This window comes from Haliotis rubra, unplaced genomic scaffold (genome assembly GCF_003918875.1).
Source record: "Haliotis rubra isolate DU_JTF1 unplaced genomic scaffold, ASM391887v1 Scf63, whole genome shotgun sequence".
NCBI lineage: Eukaryota > Metazoa > Mollusca > Gastropoda > Lepetellida > Haliotidae > Haliotis > Haliotis rubra.
The window spans coordinates 1252365-1275162 of NW_025767335.1; the positions used below are offsets into that span (position 1 = coordinate 1252365).

At 41.5% G+C, this 22798-nt stretch overlaps 1 protein-coding gene across 1 annotated transcript; it reads right to left on the bottom strand.

The window, feature by feature from the left end:
- Nucleotides 1-363: 363 nt before the first annotated feature.
- On the bottom strand, nucleotides 364-20702 carry LOC124256488. Its single transcript, XM_046690476.1, has 18 exons — nucleotides 20595-20702; nucleotides 17758-18092; nucleotides 15913-16276; nucleotides 15368-15576; nucleotides 14986-15213; nucleotides 14199-14831; nucleotides 13539-13676; nucleotides 12892-13132; nucleotides 9657-9909; nucleotides 8866-8991; nucleotides 8630-8676; nucleotides 7674-8360; nucleotides 6895-7322; nucleotides 5817-6521; nucleotides 4924-5071; nucleotides 3102-3351; nucleotides 2201-2346; nucleotides 364-508 (listed from the first exon to the last, which is right to left on the bottom strand). Exons 1-17 carry the CDS (start codon nucleotides 20617-20619, stop codon nucleotides 2238-2240), a joined length of 4926 nt encoding a protein of 1641 aa, XP_046546432.1. The 5' UTR covers nucleotides 20620-20702; the 3' UTR covers nucleotides 364-508; nucleotides 2201-2237.
- Nucleotides 20703-22798: the final 2096 nt, after the last annotated feature.

Here is a 22798-nt window from a genome sequence, read left to right on the forward strand (position 1 = left end):
GGCGTGTTAATATTTCCTAAAAGCTCACTCATACACTCGCCTTCGTATGTAAGCTGAATTACGTTTTATGAAACATATTTAGGTTGTTGCGAGAGTTATTCCATTTTATGAAAGATGTTCAAACAACCTGAAATGTTCTCTCAATCGATGGTTGATGTATGGACCTTTACTTTGATTAATTGAGATATGTCAGCAAGTGTTTTGTAATGACAGTCGACTTAAGTCATTGCTCTTTGAAGCATTCTTTTGTCATCAAGGATTAAATGCAGAAACAATGCTGTTTGCCCTATACCTCTCCTCCTCCGTTTGAAAACACCAGCAGGATAACACTGCATAATTACTACAATAGTTATACAAAAATTATGCAGTAGAGCAGGCTTTAATTTGCAAAGCAAAATACTGATATACACCCACAGTTTAATCTTCATATTATCCAACCAGGGGCACAATCATGATTCCAGATATCTTCAATTTGATAACCCTGCTTGTACGTTGATTTGATGGTGACCTGAAAACAATCACAATATCAATTCAATTAAATTTCAAAAATCCAATATCAATAGACACCAACACGACTTATTTTGTCACTAAACACGTCAGTGGTCTTTCCACTGGTGGCTCATGAGCGATAACGGCGTCATACTTGGCGTTAAGTTGAACATACCTTGAAATCTGACAACATTCATGTTTGGATGCAGATGTAAATAGGGCAGTGTGATGTCAACACCTTTAGACCTTGCCTGAAACTTGGTGACAGACAGGAAGGTCAAGCTACCTTTAAAGGGAGATACTATTTTGTAAAGTGTTGTGGTCATTTTCAGTCTTGGTCCAGAAACTGGGACATTACGTCTTTGTAATGATTAACTACATGTATCTTGGGGCAGCCGAGTGGTTAACGCGTTCAATCGGCACAATGAAGACCCGCCACAATGTGTGAAGCCTATTTCTGGTGTCCCCCGCCGTGATATTGCTGGAATATTGCTAAAAGCGGCGTAAAACCATACTCACTCACTCTTGAGTCAGCAGACAACAACAGCGCTTTAGAACTTGAACAGAACTTGCTAGGACTACAAATATACCCGAGTCCTTAAGCTATGATCAGATATCTCATTTTCCACCATTATTTTACACTGCAATAAGTTAGTGTAAAGCATTGCTGGGTGGTGTAAATATTCTCATACTAAAGGTAGGTGATCATGAGTTATAATTGTAATACCAAGTACCAAGAACAAAAATAAGGGCTGACGACAAATTTATGTTGTGACGACTTTACACTTCCCCATCGAACACGTCTGGGCCATGGGGGACTTGTGCGTTACGTCAACGTCAACGTCAAAGGCCGCCGACTATATTGGCTGACCTTGGCCAAGCCTGGCAGGAGGCGTACGACAGACTCCCTCTAATCACCATAGAGGTACACTCACTAGACTAACAACTACTCTCTGAAATGAACATATTTTACTGAAAAAAAGTTCGTAGTAAAAAAAAAAAAAATTTAATGAAAAGGAGCCCTGAGACTTTCTTCATTTCCTGAAACTGAGGAAATCTAGACTTGCCACATTTTCTAGACTTGCCACATTTTCTAGACTTGCGTGGGCTTTCTTGGATATATTTACTTCAGGGTCTGTACGACAGACTAGGACACTCACATGCATTATACCTCGCCAAGTAAAGGATTTTTTTGACAAAACAAGCAAGCGATCGCGATCCAACATCATCTCAACAAAACCGTGTGTTTTCAGCAGAGTGGATAATACGCCTACAGCAAAACTTCTTTAATCAGAAGACATGTGAAGATCCGGGTTAGAACTGATCTTCAGTAACCAATGCTTGTCGTAAGAGCCGACTAACGGGATCGGGTGGTCAGGTTCGCTGACTTGGTTGACACATGTCATCGTATCCCAATAGCGTGGATCGATGCTCATGCTGTTGATCACTGGATTGTCTGGTCTAGACTCGATTATTTACAGACCGTCGCCATATACATGTAGCTGGAATATTGCTGAGTGCGCCGTAAAACTAAACTCGCTCACTCCCTTTATCAGAACCCCGTTAATCCGCCAACTCCGCCTTTGGGCGATTACTGCTGAGAATAACATTGAGCGATTACATGACTATATACAAACTGACATTATTCGTAACGCGTTTCACGAAGCCGTTCGATTACAACGGGAACGCTATGTTCCGGATCTCCCTGTACCTTGTTCTGAGCAGTATGGTTTGTCCATCCACCACCGTCAGGCCAGAGGACGTGCTGACGGTGCTCCATGACTGCCCCCGTCAACGCTGGCCTCCACTGAGAGACCTGGGAAGGCTGTGTTGATGCGCAGTTGGGATCCGGACAGTCTACACAAAACAGGAAAATACAATCCTTATTCCCAACAGAGTCACGTTGAATTCACAATACTTTGGTCGTTTGCCATTTAATCGTTGGGTTTCATTCACTGAGGGGTTAATCCTTTAAGTCGACTAGCTCTTTTTTCAACATATGATTTTCCCTCAATGAGCGACACAGAAATAAGATTATTTTTGTTTGTTTGTAAATATACCTCTTTAGTAAATTGCTTTAGAAATAAACAGAACAGAATTTCAGCAGTTTTACCTTTGTTATTCAAAATGTTATATGAAACTATTGACGTGAAAGCCATGTTGCCTCTTCGGATATAAAGTATTTAGACAATTTTTTCATTTGTCTGAACAAAAATTTTGTTTTGCTCTTTCCTGTTTTTCATATAGTTGGGTCGGCAATAGTCATAAACCCAGAGATAAAGTACATGAGAAAGTTTGATGATATTTTGAAATTATATTGATCGTCATGGCTGGGTTTATAAAGCATCGTGGTAATGCTTTCTACAGGGGGTTGTATTGCTGAAAATAATACGTCCTGGGTATGGATATCAGTGTACGCTTGAAGGACCCAGGACGTATTATTTTCAGCAATACAAGCCCTGTGATGCTTTTCACGCATTCAACATATCGGCACGTGATAAGCGGTAGTCAGTTTCGGTGTCAAACACAGGTCTTCAAAATGATCAGCGAATGCGTTAATTACAAGGCTACCATATTATTTTAGTATTGTGTGTACACGTTGGTGAACTCACTTGGCCCCCGGGGGTGGTAGGTGGTAGGTGTAGTTGAGTCGGTCAAGCACTTTCATTTCCTGTAAACCTATGCTAGAAGAAAACTGTAGCCAGTCATTGTCTCGGTCTGCGTCTGAGTATTTCAAATACTCCCATGGTGCTTCATGCCAAGCCCTCTCAGCCACAGCCAACATTCTTGGTAGCAGCATTTCGAAGAGCTGTTCCTCTGTTCTGATTCCATCTGTCCAAAGTTGACCTTGCATGCCTGATGATGATTAATTACATGCTTGAAAGAATAATTACAAGAAGCATTTTCAAATCAGTTGGTCTCAAAGACAAACTGATTTGGAAATGGTTCTTGTAAATGGTATAACCGAATTACATATGTTTGGTACGTGCAGCAGAATTAAGATCTGAGGAAGCATCTCTGTCATTCCTATGCTCTTAATTATTCATAATGTGTCCGGTTCCAGTTCATTCAAGGTAATAGTTATGTTCTCTGATCATACCAATGTCATCGCTTCATGCCCGAGTTTTCAGTTCATACTTTTGTCCATACTCATGTTCTCAGTTCATTTCCATGATCTATGTTCAAGCCTATGATTTCAGCTTCTTTATATCCATGATTTTAGCTTATACCCATATTGTCAGTTAATACCCATGCTCTCAGTTCCTGCCAATATCAGTTAGTGGCCATTTTCTCTGTTTATGTTCATATTATCAGTTCAGACCGGTGTTCCCAGTTCTTAAACATGTTCTCAGGTTCATGCCCATACAATCAATTCATATCAATATTCTCAGTTCATGCCAATAGTTTCAGTTCATGCCCATATTTTCAGTTCATACCCATAACCTCAGTTCATGCCAACAGTTTCAGTTCATGCCAATATTTTCAGTGCATACCCATAACCTCAGTCCATGCCCATATACTCAATTCATGCTCTTGATCTCAGTTCATGCCCAAATACTCAGTTCATATAAGTATTCTCAGTTCATACCCATATCAGTTAATGCCCAAGTTCTCAGTTCATATACGTGTTGTCAGTTAATACCCACGTTCTCAGTTCATGTCAATATTCTCAGTTCAGGGTGCCGTTCCACTAACCGATCTTATCTAAGATCAATCTTAGCAAGTTACGCTAATTTTACAATCGCCTTAGCTAAAAGTTACACCCGTTCCACTAACCGATCGTAGCCGGTCCCGATCTTACGATCCGATCCAAGCTTAGATCGAGACTCTTTCGTGCGAGAGATAGAGGAATGCGAGGCACGCGTTATCTCCCTTTGCATAGTCTAGCAAATGATAGAAAGTAGTTTACGAACCAACTGAGTTCATGTTAGTGAACGCTATGTATCTTAGCTATAAATAATCGAGTCTGGACCAAACAATCCAGTGATCAACAGCATGCGCATCGATCTGCGCAGTTGGGAACCGATGACATGTGTCAACCAAGTCAGCGAGCCTGACCACCCGATCCCGTTAGTGGCCTCTTACCACAGGCATGGGTTATTGAAGTTCAATATTCTAACACGGTCCTTCATGGGTATTTTTCCAACCAAGTGTAAACGTGGAGAAAAAACCTAGAGCAAAATATTAGGGTACTGAGCACCTTGGTTTCAGGTGCAAGTGCGTTAGAACGCTGGGTATCAAGCATATAATATAATAATAATAATTGCATATTTATAGTGCGCCTATTCCACATCAGTGGGCATGCTCAAAGCGCTGTGTACAGATCTATGATTTTACACGAGAATATTTACACAGCCGAGATTATGGTAATATACTGAGAACAGGTTTTAAGTCTGTCAATTGTGTCAGAGCTTTTTTAATATGTGCCTGAACCATGTATGTTACTGTAGATATCCCCAGGCATAAACTCGAACACCTTCCTTGTGTCAGAGTACCTACTGGCCCAGTATTCTCCTCTTTCTTCGGGGTCGGGCTCGTAAGGTGCGTCAAGGTTAAGATGTTTTGACGAGGCAACCACAAGCTGTGAAGAGAGCAGTGAATTTTTATATCACTGACATCGAATTCAGACGTTCAGAAAGTGCCTGCCACATTTTCACTGTTGCTCAAAGCCGCACATAGCAATGTCCCAGCTTTATGCCGATAAATATAGTCTGGGCCAGATAAACCACTGACTGATGCCACGAACAACACACAAACCCCCCAAACCCATCTCATCGATTCATTAATTTTCTCACAGCACACTTTGGTTTCGAGGAATATATTCTCGAAATCCGGGTCGACGGAAACTGAATGACTTCACTGCCTATAAATAAGTCTTTGACCTCGTTTAACAATCAAAATACATGGAACACAACATATCATCTACAAGGGCCAGAAAGGAGCAGAAAGGGGTGTTGGGGTTGCAAGGGTCAAAGGTTGGTTCAAAAAGTGATGCTTGAAGAGGCAAAAACCTACCATCGTCATCACTAAATGCGTTGGACAGACTACAGACAAGCTTATTATTCTTTGCGTCACAAGTGGATTTTGAGGTCACTGGGATGTATTCACCTCTCCGAACATACTTCAAGTCTTGAATGACTTGCTGATCAACGCAAGTGACTGCTTGTTCTCCGGAGCAGGTGAAGACACCAAAACCCATTTCTTTCAGAAGGGGGTACCTGAGCTAATGCTTAGCCTAACCAGTCTAAATGCCAAGGCCATCCACCCTCTTTCTTCTCCATTCTGTTTTTAATCATTGAAACAATAATAACCAGTAAAAGCTGTACCTCATAATCATCATTTGCCAGTAAATATGCCTGAGAAGAAGGTACAGATGTATCTGCCCAGAAATCATTCCACGCATACGCCATGACTCGTCCAGGCAGCTGCTGTCTTGGGATGATATCGAATATGTTGCTCATGAAGCCTTCTTCAAATCCTGCCAAGGTTACGTTTTTGGAAGCCACTATTTTGGACAGCTCTTTTGCGAGTTTGATTTGAAGACTGGTAGCACGGGGAGAATTCATCAGGTGGTCTTCAAAAGCATCTGACCATGCATTTATCGTTGGTTCTCCGCCTCCAAAATGCATGGTCTTTAGTGTGTTTATGTTGTGATGCATATTGAAAAGTTCTTCAAACACAAGAGAGAAGAAGTCAAACGTTGAGGTAAGCATAGGATTAACAGTGTTGGTTCCAATTGGTACATCTTCTTTAAACGGTACATTTGTCAGCATGAATGCTTCAGAGGTGTTAAAGTCGCCAACATCTAATCTGTTTTGCTTTCTGATGGCTATTGCTTGAATGGCTGCATGAGCGTTTCCAGGAAGGCTGATTTCTGGTATGACTTCAATATGGCGATCAGCAGCGTACTTCAGGATATCTTTATAATCTTGCTTGCTGTAGAATCCGGATGTCCTGTTGGTTGGGCCCGATCCAAAACTGGGGTAGAGGCATCGAAGCCACACTTGATTGAAACAGCGTTGGCTACCAAACTGTAACATTAAGTTCAAACAAATGATTTATGTAAATCAACAGTTTTTGTCAAAACAGATATATCAGTTAATCTTTATAGATAATGAAATAGCTTATTATACTGGATAATGATTGGATGCAACACCAGTGTTTGCTTTTGGAACTGATTTAATTTTGATCTCTGTGCTTTGTGTTGTAATAAGTTGAAGATGACTTACTGATATGATATTATTTAGTTGCAGGCAGCTATGCCACAATGCCAATACAATTTATTGCAAGGTTATTGACAATTTGTGATGTTTTTTCCTGACAAATAGTATGGAAAATATGTTCAGAAAATGCAATAAGCTACCAAATGTACGTAATACAATCTGACAATTTAGATGCTCTTACCTGAGTGAGCTCTTCAAGTCCAGAGACTTCAATTCGCCATGCCTCATTGTTGGTCAGATGAAAGTGTAATTTATTCATTTTGTACATCGTCATTAAATCCAGTACCCTCAATACTGTTCCTTTTGGAAAGAAGTTGCTGGCAACATCTAACAGGAGACCACGATAGGGATATCTGGGACTGTCCTTGACATTGACGGCAGAAATAACACCAACCTTGACCCCTCGCAGAGCAAGACTGACTAGTGATTGGATCCCATAGAACGCCCCTGCCTGAGTTGATGCTGAGATAAGAATTCCTTGCTCCTTAGGATCCATTGTCAATGTGTAGCCATCAACAGACAGTGAGGTGTCCTCCTTGATCCTAATGTAGCTGTGAGTAGAATTGGCGGAAAGAGCCATGGTGGATAATCCCATAGCGTTAAGTTGATCTGAAAGTTAGCATTCCAAATGTTTAGCAATGACAACTGCCATGCCTTGACCTAAAAACGAAATTATGGCTGTGTCACAAGTTCTTACAACAGGGTAGATTCAGTTGCTAAGTGTACTCGCAAAGAAAGAAAGAGAGTGAGTGTTTTTATGCCGCTTTTAGCAATATTAGAGCAATATCACAGCGGGGGACACCAGAAATGGGCTTCACACATTGTACCCATGCGTACGAGCTGACGCTTGAACTACTAGCATAAGACTACCCCGCCGACCCTGCACAGAAGATACACATACAATATAAGCAATAATGACACATTGCCTTGGACATACGTCAAACTACACCTTATACTTACCTTTTAAGAAGGAAGCTTCTCTGGTAAATAAAACGTCAGTTGTAATGGCCCAGCAGCATTTGTCGAGGTAAATAATAGTCATGCCATCCTTCTTCACAGATGTCAAGGACACTGGCGTTGGGATCAGGGTCTTAGGAGAGTAGGCTTTACTGGTAGGATTAGGATTATGGTCAAATCTCTCCTCTGGCGAAAATGGTTTATATACTTCAACCAAACCAGATGTAATTGAATAACATCGTTTCCATTTGTTCGGAGTATCAAAAGTACTCACGAAGTCAAGATTTTCACCAACAGTATTTGGTAATATCCTGGGTTCCAAACCTTCTGCAGCAACAAACCAGTTAGGCATCTGGTCGTACTTTGAGACGGACCAATGATCAAATTCACAATTCAGATCTCGTTTTTCATTTGGCTTCAGGGGTTTAAAGTTTTTCTGGGGTTTGATAACAAAGAACCCTTCGTTGAACACTTCAGCAGTCATGCCAGAGTCTATGTTTCGAATGGCAGTCTCGCTGTTGAAGTAGATTCCCCAGTTCCCTGATTCTATGGGAACGGTTCCATTGTTGGTGAGGGTTATCTGCGCCTTGTAGGAGGTACATCCATCGTTGAGATTGTCAACAACAGTAAAGTTGACAACTAGACTACTGGCAATTCTGTCAAGGCTTGGTTGTGCTATGTAGGGCGGAGCTGTGTGATCAACAGAGAAAATGCGTCCTAAATACCTTTGCAGTTACATTATGTTATTTACTTTTCTGTAGCTCTGAAATTTGAGAGGTTTGGACAATCCATCGCCCGCAAGGTTCAGTTTACATGTTAATTACTAATCAGTAATTCAATATAATCTTAATAATAGCCGTCAGAATCATCAACGATATGTTACAACAATGACAGCTGCAGTAACATGCAATAATATTCTCTATAATTAAAAATGTCCAGTTGGTATTGATCAAACTTACACGCATCGTATCTGACATCTCGACTGTAACGTTTTCCGTCAGCTGTTCTGAAATGTTGAGGAATCCATAAGGCAAGCGCTGTGCAATGGCAGATATCAATTAACGCTGTGAAGATACATATTACAGACCTTCTCTGGGAACACATAAAGGAACTGTTCAGGACAGACATCAGCAAATTCAGAAAGAATATTTTAGTGATTCCAATGTACACATGTACAGCTTTATGATATATTCACCTTGTTCGTATAGGCCTGTCAATGCTTGAGTTGGTGATGATATCAATCCAGTTACCATGCTCGTCCTGATGCTGTACTTGTAGTCCTGGAAACTCGGTAATCGGCACCAGCATTCCACCAACAACTCTGCACATGTGAACAATAACGACTTCACGCTGAACGTAACATTAATGTGACATCCCTCACACAAGATTAGGTTCAAGATCAGGAGAAAATGATATTGTTGATATCATTCTGAGTATGTACATGGATATGACCTATCGAGGTAATGGCTAACTTACTTAACTAAAGTATTATATTGGTAATGTCTAAGGTCATATGACATAGAAAATCCATTGATAATCCGACTTTGATTAACGTCCCGCATGGCAGGGGGACATATGTGCCCCACCTCTTCAACCTTCACTTTGAAGTCGAAATTCCATCTGCAACCATGGGGTTAAGGCGGTTTGATCCCCTGGTCTTGACATACCAAAAGACCTTGTGAAGATGGTACTTGTATTTACCCAACTAGGCACACATTCACCCCCTACCCCCCAATATCTATGCATTGTTTTATGGATTTTATGTGTCTCGTAGGCCTGTAAAGGACGGGCAGATGTTCCATATGTGATACAGAAGAATTTATATAATATGTAAACATCTGCGTGACACAATAATAAAATAATTTCTCTCTCTCTCTCTCTCTCTCTCTCTCTCTCTCTCTCTCTCTCTCTCTCTCTCTCTCTCTCTCACACTACGGATCTATTGTATTTCACGTCGCCTCCTCAATTCAGTGGTTGTTACCATACCTTGCACCAGGTGGCGCAACACGATAGCCGATGCCCTCTGACTCCAACCAAGGAAGTTCTCGCAACCCAACAGCTTTCACAAAACTTGACCAGTCTCCGTCTCGGATTTGATCGCGTGTGGTAGAGTTGTCCATGGATTCCCAGTCAGCTTTATGCCACGCCCTCTCAGCCAACGACAACATCCGAGGAAAGGCTCTCATGTGCATATCTTCTGTGCTACGTAATGTGTCGGACCAAAGTTGCCCTTGGATTCCTGTGATCATTGTTCAATTTCTAAATGGAAATACTGAGATAAACACAATCTGTAGCTACAGAAATATACCGTGAAATCGTAATGACCGCACAATACTAATATATAATCAATGCATAATATTCAAGCACACATTTTAGGTTTGAAAAAAGGAAAGGAATATGACGTGTCAAATATTCTGCACCCTTTTCTTTCGAGAATCCCAAATACTGATGGAAGCTTGCAGGAATTCGATGTCAAATATGTGGTCTATACGCTGTTGGTAAGGATTAAAAAGTAATTCCTTGAATCGTCTTCTTGTTTAATAATAATAATAATAATAATAATAATAATGTGGGTATTTATATAGCGCTACATCCAGGTACTAATACCCGCTCATGGCTCAGTGGGTTTTTAGAGACGATTTAAATGTGTCCAAAGATTCAGCATTCTTGATGTGAGTGGGCAAGTTGTTCCAGAGACTGGCGGCTGCGTGTTGGAATGATCTTTTCCCATTGGATGAGAGTTGAACTTTAGGAATGACAAGTAGCTGGTGATTCTGGGATCGTAATGGTCGGGTTGGGATGTACTGACACAGAAGACTGGAGAGGTATTCAGGTGTTTGTCCATGTAGAGCTTTGAAAGTGATACATAGAATTTTGAAGTCAATCCGGAATTTGACAGGCAACCAGTGTAAAGACATCAGTGAAGGTATGATATGATCTTTCTTGGACTTGAGGCAGACGATGCGAGCTGCTGAGTTCTGTAATTTTTTAAAGTTTCTGAAGTTGAGTTGAACTGATGCCAAAGTGCAGACTGTTGCAACAGTCGAATCGAGAGAGTATAATGGATCGAACCAAAGAATGAGCACATGCTGTTGCAGATAATAGTGACAGTTGCGATTCCAAAGACAAACTGGCATCAAGATATACTCCAAGATCCTTAGTGACAGGGGAAGGTTGAATGTGAGATGTTGAAATCTTCACATTGCAGATGGAGGTTTTCTGCAGCTATTTGGAATTTCCAAGGACGAGCAACTCCGTTTTGTCATCATTCAGTTGGAGTTTCCTTGTGTTCATCCTGGTCTTTATATCGGAAACGCAACTGACTATGATCTGTAGATCAGTGACTGGAGATTGCAGATTAAGAATCCTGGTAATCTGATTGTCATCAGCAAAGGCATAGTGCCCACAGTCATGAGAGTCGATAACCGCGGGAAGAGAGTTTACATATAGCAAGAAGAGTATAGGACCAAGGACCGAGCCCTGGGGCACGCCACATGTTAACTCTACTTTGTTAGATGTATGATTCTGAAGTTTTACAACCTGTGTTCGCTGGTCGAAATATGAGGAGAACCAGCTGAGTGCTAGTCCTTTGACACCAACTTCATGTTCTAATTTGTGTAACAGGCACTTGTGGTCAACCGTGTCAAACGCGGCACTTAGGTCGAGTAGGACTACTGCCGCCATATTGCCACTGTCCAGGATCATTCTGAGATCATTCACTAAACGAAGGAGAATGGTCTCAGTAGAGTGGAATGGCCTGTATGCAGACTGAAATGGGTCAAGGATATTGTTGGATGAAATGTGATCCATTAATGTCTTAGACACTGCTCGCTCTATGCCTTTAGACAAGAAACTAAACTTTGAGACCGGTCTATAGCTCTTTAAGAGTGAACTATCCATGGTTTTGTTTTTGATGAGAGGTTTAATTATAGCATTCTTCAGAGATTCTGGAAATGTGCCTGTTGTTAAGCTTTTGTTGATTATGCATGTAATCACAGGAAACAACGTGCATATGTGACTTCCGAAGACTGACACACATACCACTCTTGTTAATCGACTGCTACACCTCTACCATCCCGTGGAACATGTTTGCAAACAAATTCATCTGGCGCCATACCAGCCACAAGGGCATCATCACCAGTTGGGTGAAACCAGGTTTCAGTTATAAACAGCATGTCAAGATTCTCATCCAAGATAAAGTCTGAAATTTCGTATGTTTTGTTCCTGGCTGATCGGGCGTTAAATACAACAATACGAACATAATGCGAAACTGCCTTTGGACGTACCGTTATAAGATTGGATCTGTTAACACCTTGACCACTTTGTGAACACGGTCCAAGCCCAGCTGTGCAGAGTACAGCCATCCGATGCTGCTTCCTCCGCCCGGCTCTACAACCCCGTCTTGTCTTTCCCTTAACACTTCTCCTTGTCTTCTTTTCGAAGCATAAGCCCACTTTAGATGTAAAATCACCAAGATGTTTCTAGATAGGCTGGCTTTTCAAAGCATATGCTTGCTTGGCCAATGTTAACAAGTTGTTGCCTTGTATACACAATCTTGTCAAGTGTGTCCATGGTCTGGCTTGGGTTGCTCAGGTCAAAACTATAGCCCGTCAACTGTAGCTTGGGTATGATTACAGGCAATAATGTCCAGAATGTCCAATTTACATGGAAATAATCCACAAAAACCACAAATATAAAGTATGCAAAAGCACACAAATTCAGTGAATCCATTCCAGATACCGTATGCTGTGTGTGTAACAAATTTGGTCATGATCTGTTCTCTATAGACTTAGAAAATTACAGCTTTCATTGAGAGAGTGATGAGAGGCCCTGCCACCTGCTAGGCGCTTACCCCATATATACATAAGCACAGCCTGCCTTCTCGGAACCGTTCTTTTGAACTTTAAGTCTGCCATCTTTGGTTAGCAACAACTGTTGACATCAATCCGTTCCTTCTAAAATCTGACACTCGACTTCACTTAGTAAATGAAGGCTGTGTAAGTAATTGGAATGTGTAACATGTTTTATTACCATGCATTTCTGGGTTGACTTCTTAAGTAGAAATGAAAACATAAACTGGTGCAGGTAAAAAGAACTTTAAAACATTCCTTTAAGTCAAGAGGTGATAACTGTTATAAGAAATATCTTGGGAAGAACCTGCGTGCATGTATACTTGACATTTATAATTTTCGTATGTACTGAAATAGCAAACTTGTCTTACCAACAATATTGCCTGGTTTGAGCAAAGCAGGACACTTCTCACTGTTGCTTCCACAGGTCTGCTCACGACTAATGGGTTCTCCAGAACGCTGAGTGTCTATGTTTCCATACAAGTTTTCTGGCATGAAGCTGAAGGTTTTCCTGGTGTCGATGTACCTTGTCGCCCAGTAGTATCCGCGTTCATTAGGATCAGGTTCATAAGGGAAGTCAAAGTTGAGGAGAGTTGCCGGACACATCACCACCTGAACAAATGACAAGCTGCAAGTGACAAGCTCTGAATATATGCAGACTTTCTGAGGAAGTACCACAAGAAGTAAAACCTAGGAGAAAAATTATCTCAGGTAAAAACACCATTATTTCATTAATTCATGTGTAAATTACCTACACATTTGTTTTTAACATTTTTGAATTTGTTGTCAAAAGTTTTCAAACGGCCAACGGGCACATAAATAGATTTGTGACACAGAAGAAACTGGAAAAATTTCATCAGAGCGATAGGCTAGTAAAAGCACAATATACCGGGTGAAGGAATACTTATTGTAACTCAGGGCTATGAATTATATAGTTAGACAGTCAAACAGTTACACAGTGAAATATTTATGTTAAAATTCTTCAGTGTCACGTTTTATACCCATCTAGTTTACCTACCTTATAACCATAGTTAGCCAGGTTATAGGCCCGACCTGCATTTCCCCATTCCCATATATTCTGGTAGACATAGGCGTACACATCGCGACTTCCGTTTAAGCTGAACGCTTTGTAGCCAGCCGGCTGGTCAGGAGTGTTCTAACAGAAAATAAAATAAAATAAAGTTGTTATGCCCGAAAACCTGGCCCTACCAAAAATCAAAATATAACAATTCCTACGCGTTCGGCTTCAAATGCAATTTAGAGACTATCAGTTCGGTCTAACATACATCTAATTTGTAAACACAGTACGTTTATATCCTAAATAAACCCATTCAACTGATATGAAGTACAAAGCAAAGAATTTAACCAAGCCTGGAAAGTATTCAAAAGGACACAATAATGAAACTTACTTCAGTAATTGGGTCGATATGAGAATACGGCTAAAATAATTGCCACACATTTCTAGAAGAATGAGTGAGCAGGTTGATTTTTTAAGTGCTTTGTATTACATTTACATCTTAATGCATCTATTACGCCAGTAAAGTGAAGTTGACACCCACAAGCATAATGGTTGAATGTCTGGGGTATGAACGAGGTGGCTAAGTATTACAACTCTGCATAATGATTGAGACGCCAGAGAAAACTGGGTCAGTCACCGTAGTAACTATAGAACACTTACAGTCATTACAAAGCCGCTCACCTCTTGCAGCAAACCATCTTCCCAGGCTGCAATGTCCAGGTTTCGTCTTGACCCGAGTCCCACCACCTTTCTGAAGAAATACTCCTTGACTTTGGATACACTGACAACAGAGGAGTTGGATACCTGTCTGCAGGCGGTGGAATTGTCCCAAGCGCCCTCTGCCACCTCGTCACCTCCAAAATTGAAAATCTTCAAAGGCTGAATATCCTGATGCATTTTGGCTAATTCTTCCATCACGTGATTAATGAAGCTGTAGGTAGATTCAATGCAGGGATTCACTGCATTATCAGTAAACATCTGAATCGCCAAGTACTTTGACCAATCTTTGATTCCATCTTCAACTAGTCGATACTTTAATGCCTCAGTTTCATTGCCTGATATCTTCAGGCGGTCATACCTCAGTTCCATCGACTGAACGGCGGCGCGCGCATGTCCAGGGAGGTCAAACTCTGGGATTATCTCAATATGTCGTTCTGTGGCAAAGCGTAGAATTTCCCGGTAATCTGACACAGAGTAAAACCCAGATCCCGAGGTTTGGTTTGTTGGACCTGAACCCAGTTGGGGTGGTAGGCATTTTGTACCGCTTGGGTCGAAACATCGCTGAGAGCCGAACTTGAAATAAAAGGTAATTGTCATATGTATAGGGAAATCTTCTTGAGTAGAATTCTATCAAACCGATATGTCAGTTGAGATGATGGCATTTAAAATGAACTTTTAATATTTGTGTGACGATGGAGGAAGGTGTGGTGAGAAAGATTAAGATCACCTCTGTCAACTCCTCAAGTCCTGGTATTTCTAGTCTCCATCCCTCGTCATCCGTCAGATGGAAGTGAAACTTGTTCAACTTGTAGGACGCCATTTTGTCAATCAGACTAATGACATCATCCTTCGGGTAGAAATTCCGTCCTGCATCCAGGAAAAGACCACGGTATCCATAACGAGGAGCATCGCTGATATGCGTCGTGAAGAGCTTGCCGTTCGCCTCACGTATCAGCTGAAAACATATTTTGTGATCAGCGATTACTACTAAATTGTGCCTTTTACAACCAATGGAATAAGTTTCGTTAGAAAATTGAGGTTCATCGTTTTCTGGCGTTGACATTTACTTGTTACAAAGTAGGCTCCACCCAGTCAGATGCATCGTATACCTGTAATAATGTCTGAATTCCATACAGCACTCCGGATGGTTGAAATCCGATAATAGTCACGGTAGACGTCGTCGGGTTGATCTCTACGCTGTAAGCGTCGTCCATGTGGTAGGGGCTTGTACTTTTTAAGTTTACGCTCCCTATCCGTAATTTAATCGATGTGGTGGCTGTTGTACCGGGTATGCGACGAATAGATCTTAATGCTTGCTCTGCAAATACAGATTTAATTATCATAATGCGGAACATTACAGAAATGTAAACACAAGTCAATTTTGATAATTTAGCACTTTAAGACACAAATCTATTAGCAAGACATGGTATTTTCCTGTGTCTCAGGTACCAGATAAATAGATTGAAAAAATGCAAAATATTGATTGAAATCAGAAGATTAATGCAGTAATAGGTGTTGGTGGACTCGAAAAAATAAAATCGACCACTTCTTCAAGACACAAAATGTTGTCCTTTTAAAGGGTTACCAAACATGTTTTTTCCAAAACACACTATTTTGCACGACAAATGATTGGCTGCAGTAAATAAATTCATACCCAAGATATGTTCCTCTGTTCCTAACCCACTTTGTGCATCAACAGTAACATTAGACACATCCATCTGGAAGCTGTGGCGCTTGTCCAATGTCATCTCCATCGGTTTGGGGATGATGCGGATCTCTCCACTGTCGGGTAGATCATCCACAGCAAACCGATTGTACCTTTCCTCTAGAGAAAATGGTGCAAAACGATCATAGTTGTATCTCTTAACTTGCTGTGGCAGCGTAATTGGCTGAACAAAGTCCAGGGTCTCTCCAGCAGTGCTCACCAGAACTTGGGGAACAAGTCCTGGTGCAACGATGAACCAGTTGGGCATCGCGTCAGTCTTAGCTGCCATCCAGAAGATGATTTGCAGCTTTATCTATGGAAAGATAGAAAAAATATACATCAGCTAACCTATTTACACTACGGCACATGTTTATCATCTGAGACAAGCTGAACGTCTGGTCAGACAATCAAGGGATTTACAATTTTCTTGGTTTGTCTGAGACCCGCTGAACGTCTGGTCAGACAATCAAGGGATTTACATCACGATCTTCTTGGTGTGCCGGCACATGTTCATCATCTGAGTCCTGTTGAACTTCTGGATTTACATCACGAACTATGCAATGTTATGACTTACACAAGCCATGTCTATCATGAAGCATACAACATTGTGGATAACAACCTCTTGTTTATTGCTCATAGAGACGTTTCAACTGAAAGATTTATTTACGCTTAGTGGCAACACCTGCAGCTCTGGACAGATAAGTCAGAGTGACGGTATTACGAAATGAGTTGCAATCTGCTACTCAGATAAGGAACCGGTTGCATCAGGCTTCATCATGACTTCACGTCATTTGAATCAGATACGACAGTGGTGTTGGAAACTTCAGCGCTAGGATAGTCAACTAGGCTAATGTTATGTTTTCTGATGTTTCATGGACCTCGATGTATACCTATTTACCATTCCTCTTTGTGACTGAATGATATGTAAATTGCAAAGAGATCCATTTTGATATGCCAACAATGCCTGATACACCCATATGGTGCTAGTGATGTTGCAGTGTAAAATCATACTCGCTCACTATCTACACTTTTTCTACAAACTATCTACAAGTTTTTCATCCATTTAACTTGTAATTGTCATTATAGTTTGATAACGATTGTGAGTCACTGGTGAAGCCTAAGGAACGTATAGTGTTCTGCACATTGCAAAGATCGCATGATCAGATACTGGCACTTCCTCATAATTTAATGTCTCTATATAAAATAACTGATGAGAAAACAATATGTGTCTAGTTACAACCGAGTTTGATTGTCATTGGTAAATCTGGCAGAGTACTAAGCACTTCCTGTATGAATGTCCCCCATCGGCTCCGCCAATGCAAAACATTGACTTCAAAGTGGTCTTTAGTCATTTCAAAAAAAAAAAAAAAAAAAAGGAGAGAGGGGAGGGTAGGGAACCCCCCTCACACTCACACACACACACACACACACACACACACACACACACACACACACACACACACACACACACACACACACACACACACACACACACACACACACACACCCTGGGTCCGCCAATGATATCATTGATATATAACATAAGATAACCTAAGATAATATAGGACAGGACAAACATACATACATTCGGCATTTCCTTGCAGGGTGCATGACAGGTGTACCTTATCCGTCAGCATGTTACACATGACAAATATTCAGTATGCAGCAGAAACACATTACAACTCGTTCTGTGCAAGTAGACGTTAAATTATATTTCCTTTGTTCACTCTCAGAATACAAAGCCATCCCCATATTGAAAGACATTGCGAAATATCCAAAATATGGAACACTTACCTTCCTGCTTGTGCCAGGATGCATATCAAAGAAACTGTCCGTCGCTGCGATGGTGAACTGTGTCCCTACAAGATGATGGATCCTGATTCCTTGACCTGGAAGTTCATACCCCCCAGGTCGGGGCAGATAGTCCGGTTCTAACATGAAGATGGTGTCGAGATGAATTCGCCAGTCACCGTCTTTAGTGATTGTTGTATTGCCATTGTTGGAAAGAGTTATTTCGGCAAATGATCTTGTCTCTGTCTGAGTGTTGTCCTTGATTAGCCATTGAATCTGAAGATTTTTACCCAGGTCATTGAGGCCTTCCTGGTTCAGAGCCAGACATGAGACCATACCTGAAAAGGAAACATTTTCTTGACCTGGCATGAAGACAAGACCATTACCGGGGATACCCTGGTGTCTTTTGCTAGTGTCTGACTAACTTCTGTATGGAATGGTCAGGGTCTCTGTATGTGGCCGACGATGTGAGATATTGAACTCCCACCAACCACCGGTTTGACTGCAGTAGTCTCGAACATACACAGGTCATCGCGATATAGCTGGACTATTGCTGATTACATCGAGTTGCAACAAACACTTCATGCAAACAGTGAAAGGCGGTGGGACAGTCAACTGGTTGGTTAGATATACTGACTCTTATTTATAACCAACAAACATTTGCCAATCCGTCGTGGTAGTACCGGAGTCTAGCGGGATGCGGATGGTGGATGTGCTCCAAAATGAAACTCTTACTGCAACACCCCTTCCTCACATCGTTTTTGAACAATATTTCAGTTGTATCGTACAGTTCTTCGGTGTAAAACCCGATTTAAACCCATAACCATGAAATTCCAGCACGCCGAAGACATGCTTGACCGTGATTCACAAAGGATACAAAATGGACGATCTTCACCTTTCAAGAGGTATTCATGGGTATATCCAGAATGGCCCATACGTCATCGTCTTAAAACAAACTCTTCAAATCTGGACTGACAATCCAAGTAGGTGTAACCGATGTACATTTCTATTTTAAACTATGTAATCTATTGACACCTAATTGGGTGTCCCACTTCTTTTGCATTAGAACTCGGATGCAACTTCTCATAATTTTATAGTCACTGTAAGGTATCGGAAGTGGCGTCACAGATGTATCGAGTGCTGCTTTAGCAGCAGAATCAGCCATTGTGTTACCCGAAATTGCAACATGGCTTGGTAACCAACAGAAGACAATGTCGTATTGGCAAGTAGCAATTAAGCTAATTTTGTAATTCGAGAATTTCGAATAAAAGTGGATGTTTATTTGACATGTATTTAATGGCCTGCTTGCAGGGAGGACAAGCACAACACATCACATAGGAAGCTGCTTGCAGGCAGGACAAGCACAACACATCACATAGGAAGCTGCTTGCAGGGAGGACAAGCACAACACATCACATAGGAAGCTGCTTGCAGGCAGGACAAGCACAACACATCACATAGGAAGCTGCTTGCAGGGAGGACAAGCACAACACATCACATAGGAAGCTGCTTGCAGGAAGGACAAGCACAACACATCACATAGGAAGCTGCTTGCAGGAAGGACAAGCACAACACATCACATAGGAAGCTGCTTGCAGGGAGGACAAGCACAACACATCACATAGGAAGCTGCTTGCAGGGGAGGACAAGCACAACACATCACATAGGAAGCTGCGGAAGGACAAGCACAACACATCACATAGGAAGCTGCTTGCAGGAAGGACAAGCACAACACATCACATAGGAAGCTGCTTGCAGGAAGGACAAGCACAACACATCACATAGGAAGCTGCTTGCAGGAAGGACAAGCACAACACATCACATAGGAAGCTGCTTGCAGGCAGGACAAGCACAACACATCACATAGGAAGCTGCTTGCAGGGAGGACAAGCACAACACATCACATAGGAAGCTGCTTGCAGGAAGGACAAGCACAACACATCACATAGGAAGCTGCTTGCAGGAAGGACAAGCACAACACATCACATAGGAAGCTGCTTGCAGGAAGGACAAGCACAACACATCACATAGGAAGCTGCTTGCAGGAAGGACAAGCACAACACATCACATAGGAAGCTGCTTGCAGGAAGGACAAGCACAACACATCACATAGGAAGCTGCTTGCAGGGAGGACAAGCACAACACATCACATAGGAAGCTGCTTGCAGGGAGGACAAGCACAACACATCACATAGGAAGCTGCTTGCAGGGAGGACAAGCACAACACATCACATAGGAAGCTGCGTCGTCACCATTCTTGGATACTTCTGTGAAGAGAATATCATAAGTTCGTCTTAATTGGTTGTAGTCTTGTTTGTAGATTAGTTGGTTAGTTTCAGATTTTAAAAGTTGTTTTCCATATAAGATCCACCTGTGGTCTCACCACGGAGGACACGAAAATAGGCGGAAAGAAGATATATGTTGTGAAATTAGATATTAAAAGCGGCAGAAATAAAAGGTTTAATTCGTATTCCAACTGGTGGAACAAGAGCAGATTTTTTTACATAGATTAAACACACAGTTGTATGCTGGATGGGATTTATTGCAATATAGTTTTGAAATATATTACTAAGAGAGTTAAATGCAGCGGTGTTTAAGAGAAGGCTCATCTGCTTCAACGTTAAGACTGCCACGACGAAGTCTGAGACCTTGATGGTGGATAGAATCAAGAAGTTTAAGGTTGCTTTGACAGGCTCCACCATAGACAATGGGGTCGTAGTCAAGTTTAGAGCGGATCAGTGATCGGTATAAATGTAGGCAGGTTTTCGGATACCCTCCCCACTTTGAATTAAATATTTTGGATCTGATCAGTAATTTGCACCAGTGTAGCTAATACTCACATGAACATGTCCAGAGAATCCACATAGTCACTTCTCGGCAGTGTGCTGTGCCGAAAGTATAACCTAACAGGGAAGAGTGATAATTTCTCTCCGTTTGATTGGACAGTGTCACGTTGATTGCACACGATAGCAACATGTAGGTTATCAAGGATCCTTTTTAATAATTGTACATAACACCTGGTTTCTTAAAATGTACTTCACATTCAGATTATTACAAACAGGATATGTCTAAATTTAAGGTTCGTGTTTTCCCTTCCAACAAATCCTGAAATGTAAGACATTTCGTACAATTCCGACTATAATACGAACATGTATTATGAAAGGTGGCCATATTCTGCCAAATGTTCATAATATTAGCAGCTTAATGATGAAACCCGTGTCTACATTCAAATTTCGGGCTAGTGAATTATTTTGTGGGCTGGTAACCTTCAAGCATAGCTAGCTCGACTGGCTAGCAAACATTGGAAACTATTTCACACATTGTATGTACGACGTGTGAAGCCCATTCATCTTGGCTGTTGCCGCAATGTGTCGACGTTTAGCGCCATTCCCTTTACTCAGGGAATCCAAAAAGCGATCTAAACGGTGTCTTCCCATTATACATCTTTATTGGATTATAATGGTTCAAAATATGCTATACATGTAAACACACAGACCAACCACAGCTTTGAAACATTAACTTGCCATTCATTATCACCAACATCACCATGTCGTTTAGTTTAAGTGAAACTGCATTTATTACCCTCCAAACCCAACAACACACCCTTCAGTGACTGGGAAATGGGTTGTTCCACTATTTTATAGGTCCAAAATCATTTCCCATTCTGCTACAGTAATGTTTGTAGTAGTCTGTCTTACAGTCCCTGCCACGCCCTCTCTGCAGTGCTAAAGCCCTAAATGAAGCAAGTCTAGATTTCCTCAGGTTCTGAATCTCTGGTCCTTCTGGGGCTCCTTTTCAATTTAAATGGGCTTGTTTGTTACTATCAAAATTATATATATTCAGAGACTAAGCATTAGTCTATGTTTGTAGGTAAACTGGGATGCAGGCAAACTGGGATTATAAGACGATCACAATCCCGATTCTTTGACACAGACACTCCTCTCTGGAACAACCCGTGAAGGTCCGGGTTAGAGTGAACCTTCAGTAACCCATGCTTGTCGTAAGAGGCGACTAACGGGATCGGGTGGTCAGGCTCGCTGGCTTGGTAAACGCATGTCATCGTATCCCAATTGCGTAGATCGATGCTCATGCTGTTGATCACTGGATTGTCTGGTCCAGACTCGATTATTTACAGACCATCGCCATATAGCTGGAATATTGCTGAGTGCGGCCTAAAACTAAACTCACTCACTTACTTTCCTGGGCTCCCAATTTAGCTGGCCATTACCAGGGTTAGTACGTTCAGTTTCTCCTCAGTCTAGTACTGCAGTCCTTGTAGCAGATCATGTAGTGATTTCCATCAGGCAGTGTACAGAGGGAACTAGGCTAATGCTTAGTCCCTGAATATACATGTACATGATACATAATAAACCCATTTAAATTGAAAAGGGGCCCCTCGGAGTTGGGACATTTACCTGGGGAAATCTAGACTTGCTTCATTTTGGGCTTTAGCATTGCAGGGAGGGCTAGGCAGTAGGTAGTCTGTCATACAGACCCTGAAGCAAATATATCCAAGAAAGCCCACGCAAGTCTAGAAAATACAGCAAGTCTAGATTTCATAAGTTTTCATCAGAAAACGGAAGTTGTATCAGGGCTCCTTTTCATTATATTATATTTTTAAGACTATGAACTTTTAACAGTAAAATATGTCACGGTGCACCACTCGCAATCAGCTGAACGGGAACAACTACATACGGTTTCGGTTTGGGTTGCGGAATATGGACTCGTCCGTCGTTTAGGGTACCGGGTAACGTTTGTGTAGTGTCTTGTTTAGGGTTCATATACAGAAACATTACATAGAGACTAGTTGTTAGTCTAGGCAGTAGGGAAAATAGTGTAGTACCGGGACAGTGAGACAGACTACTTGAGAACTGACGCGAGATCTGGGCTATGTAAACAGACTTGTATGATGTTATAGCATTGACGTCAGCGGGTCACACGGTGCATGTAAATTCTCCTCCACACACACCGACGTGGCTGTGCAGGGCGACTCACTTGTGTCTGTTATTCGTTCTAGTATTTAATTTCATCAGCCTCAATGCGT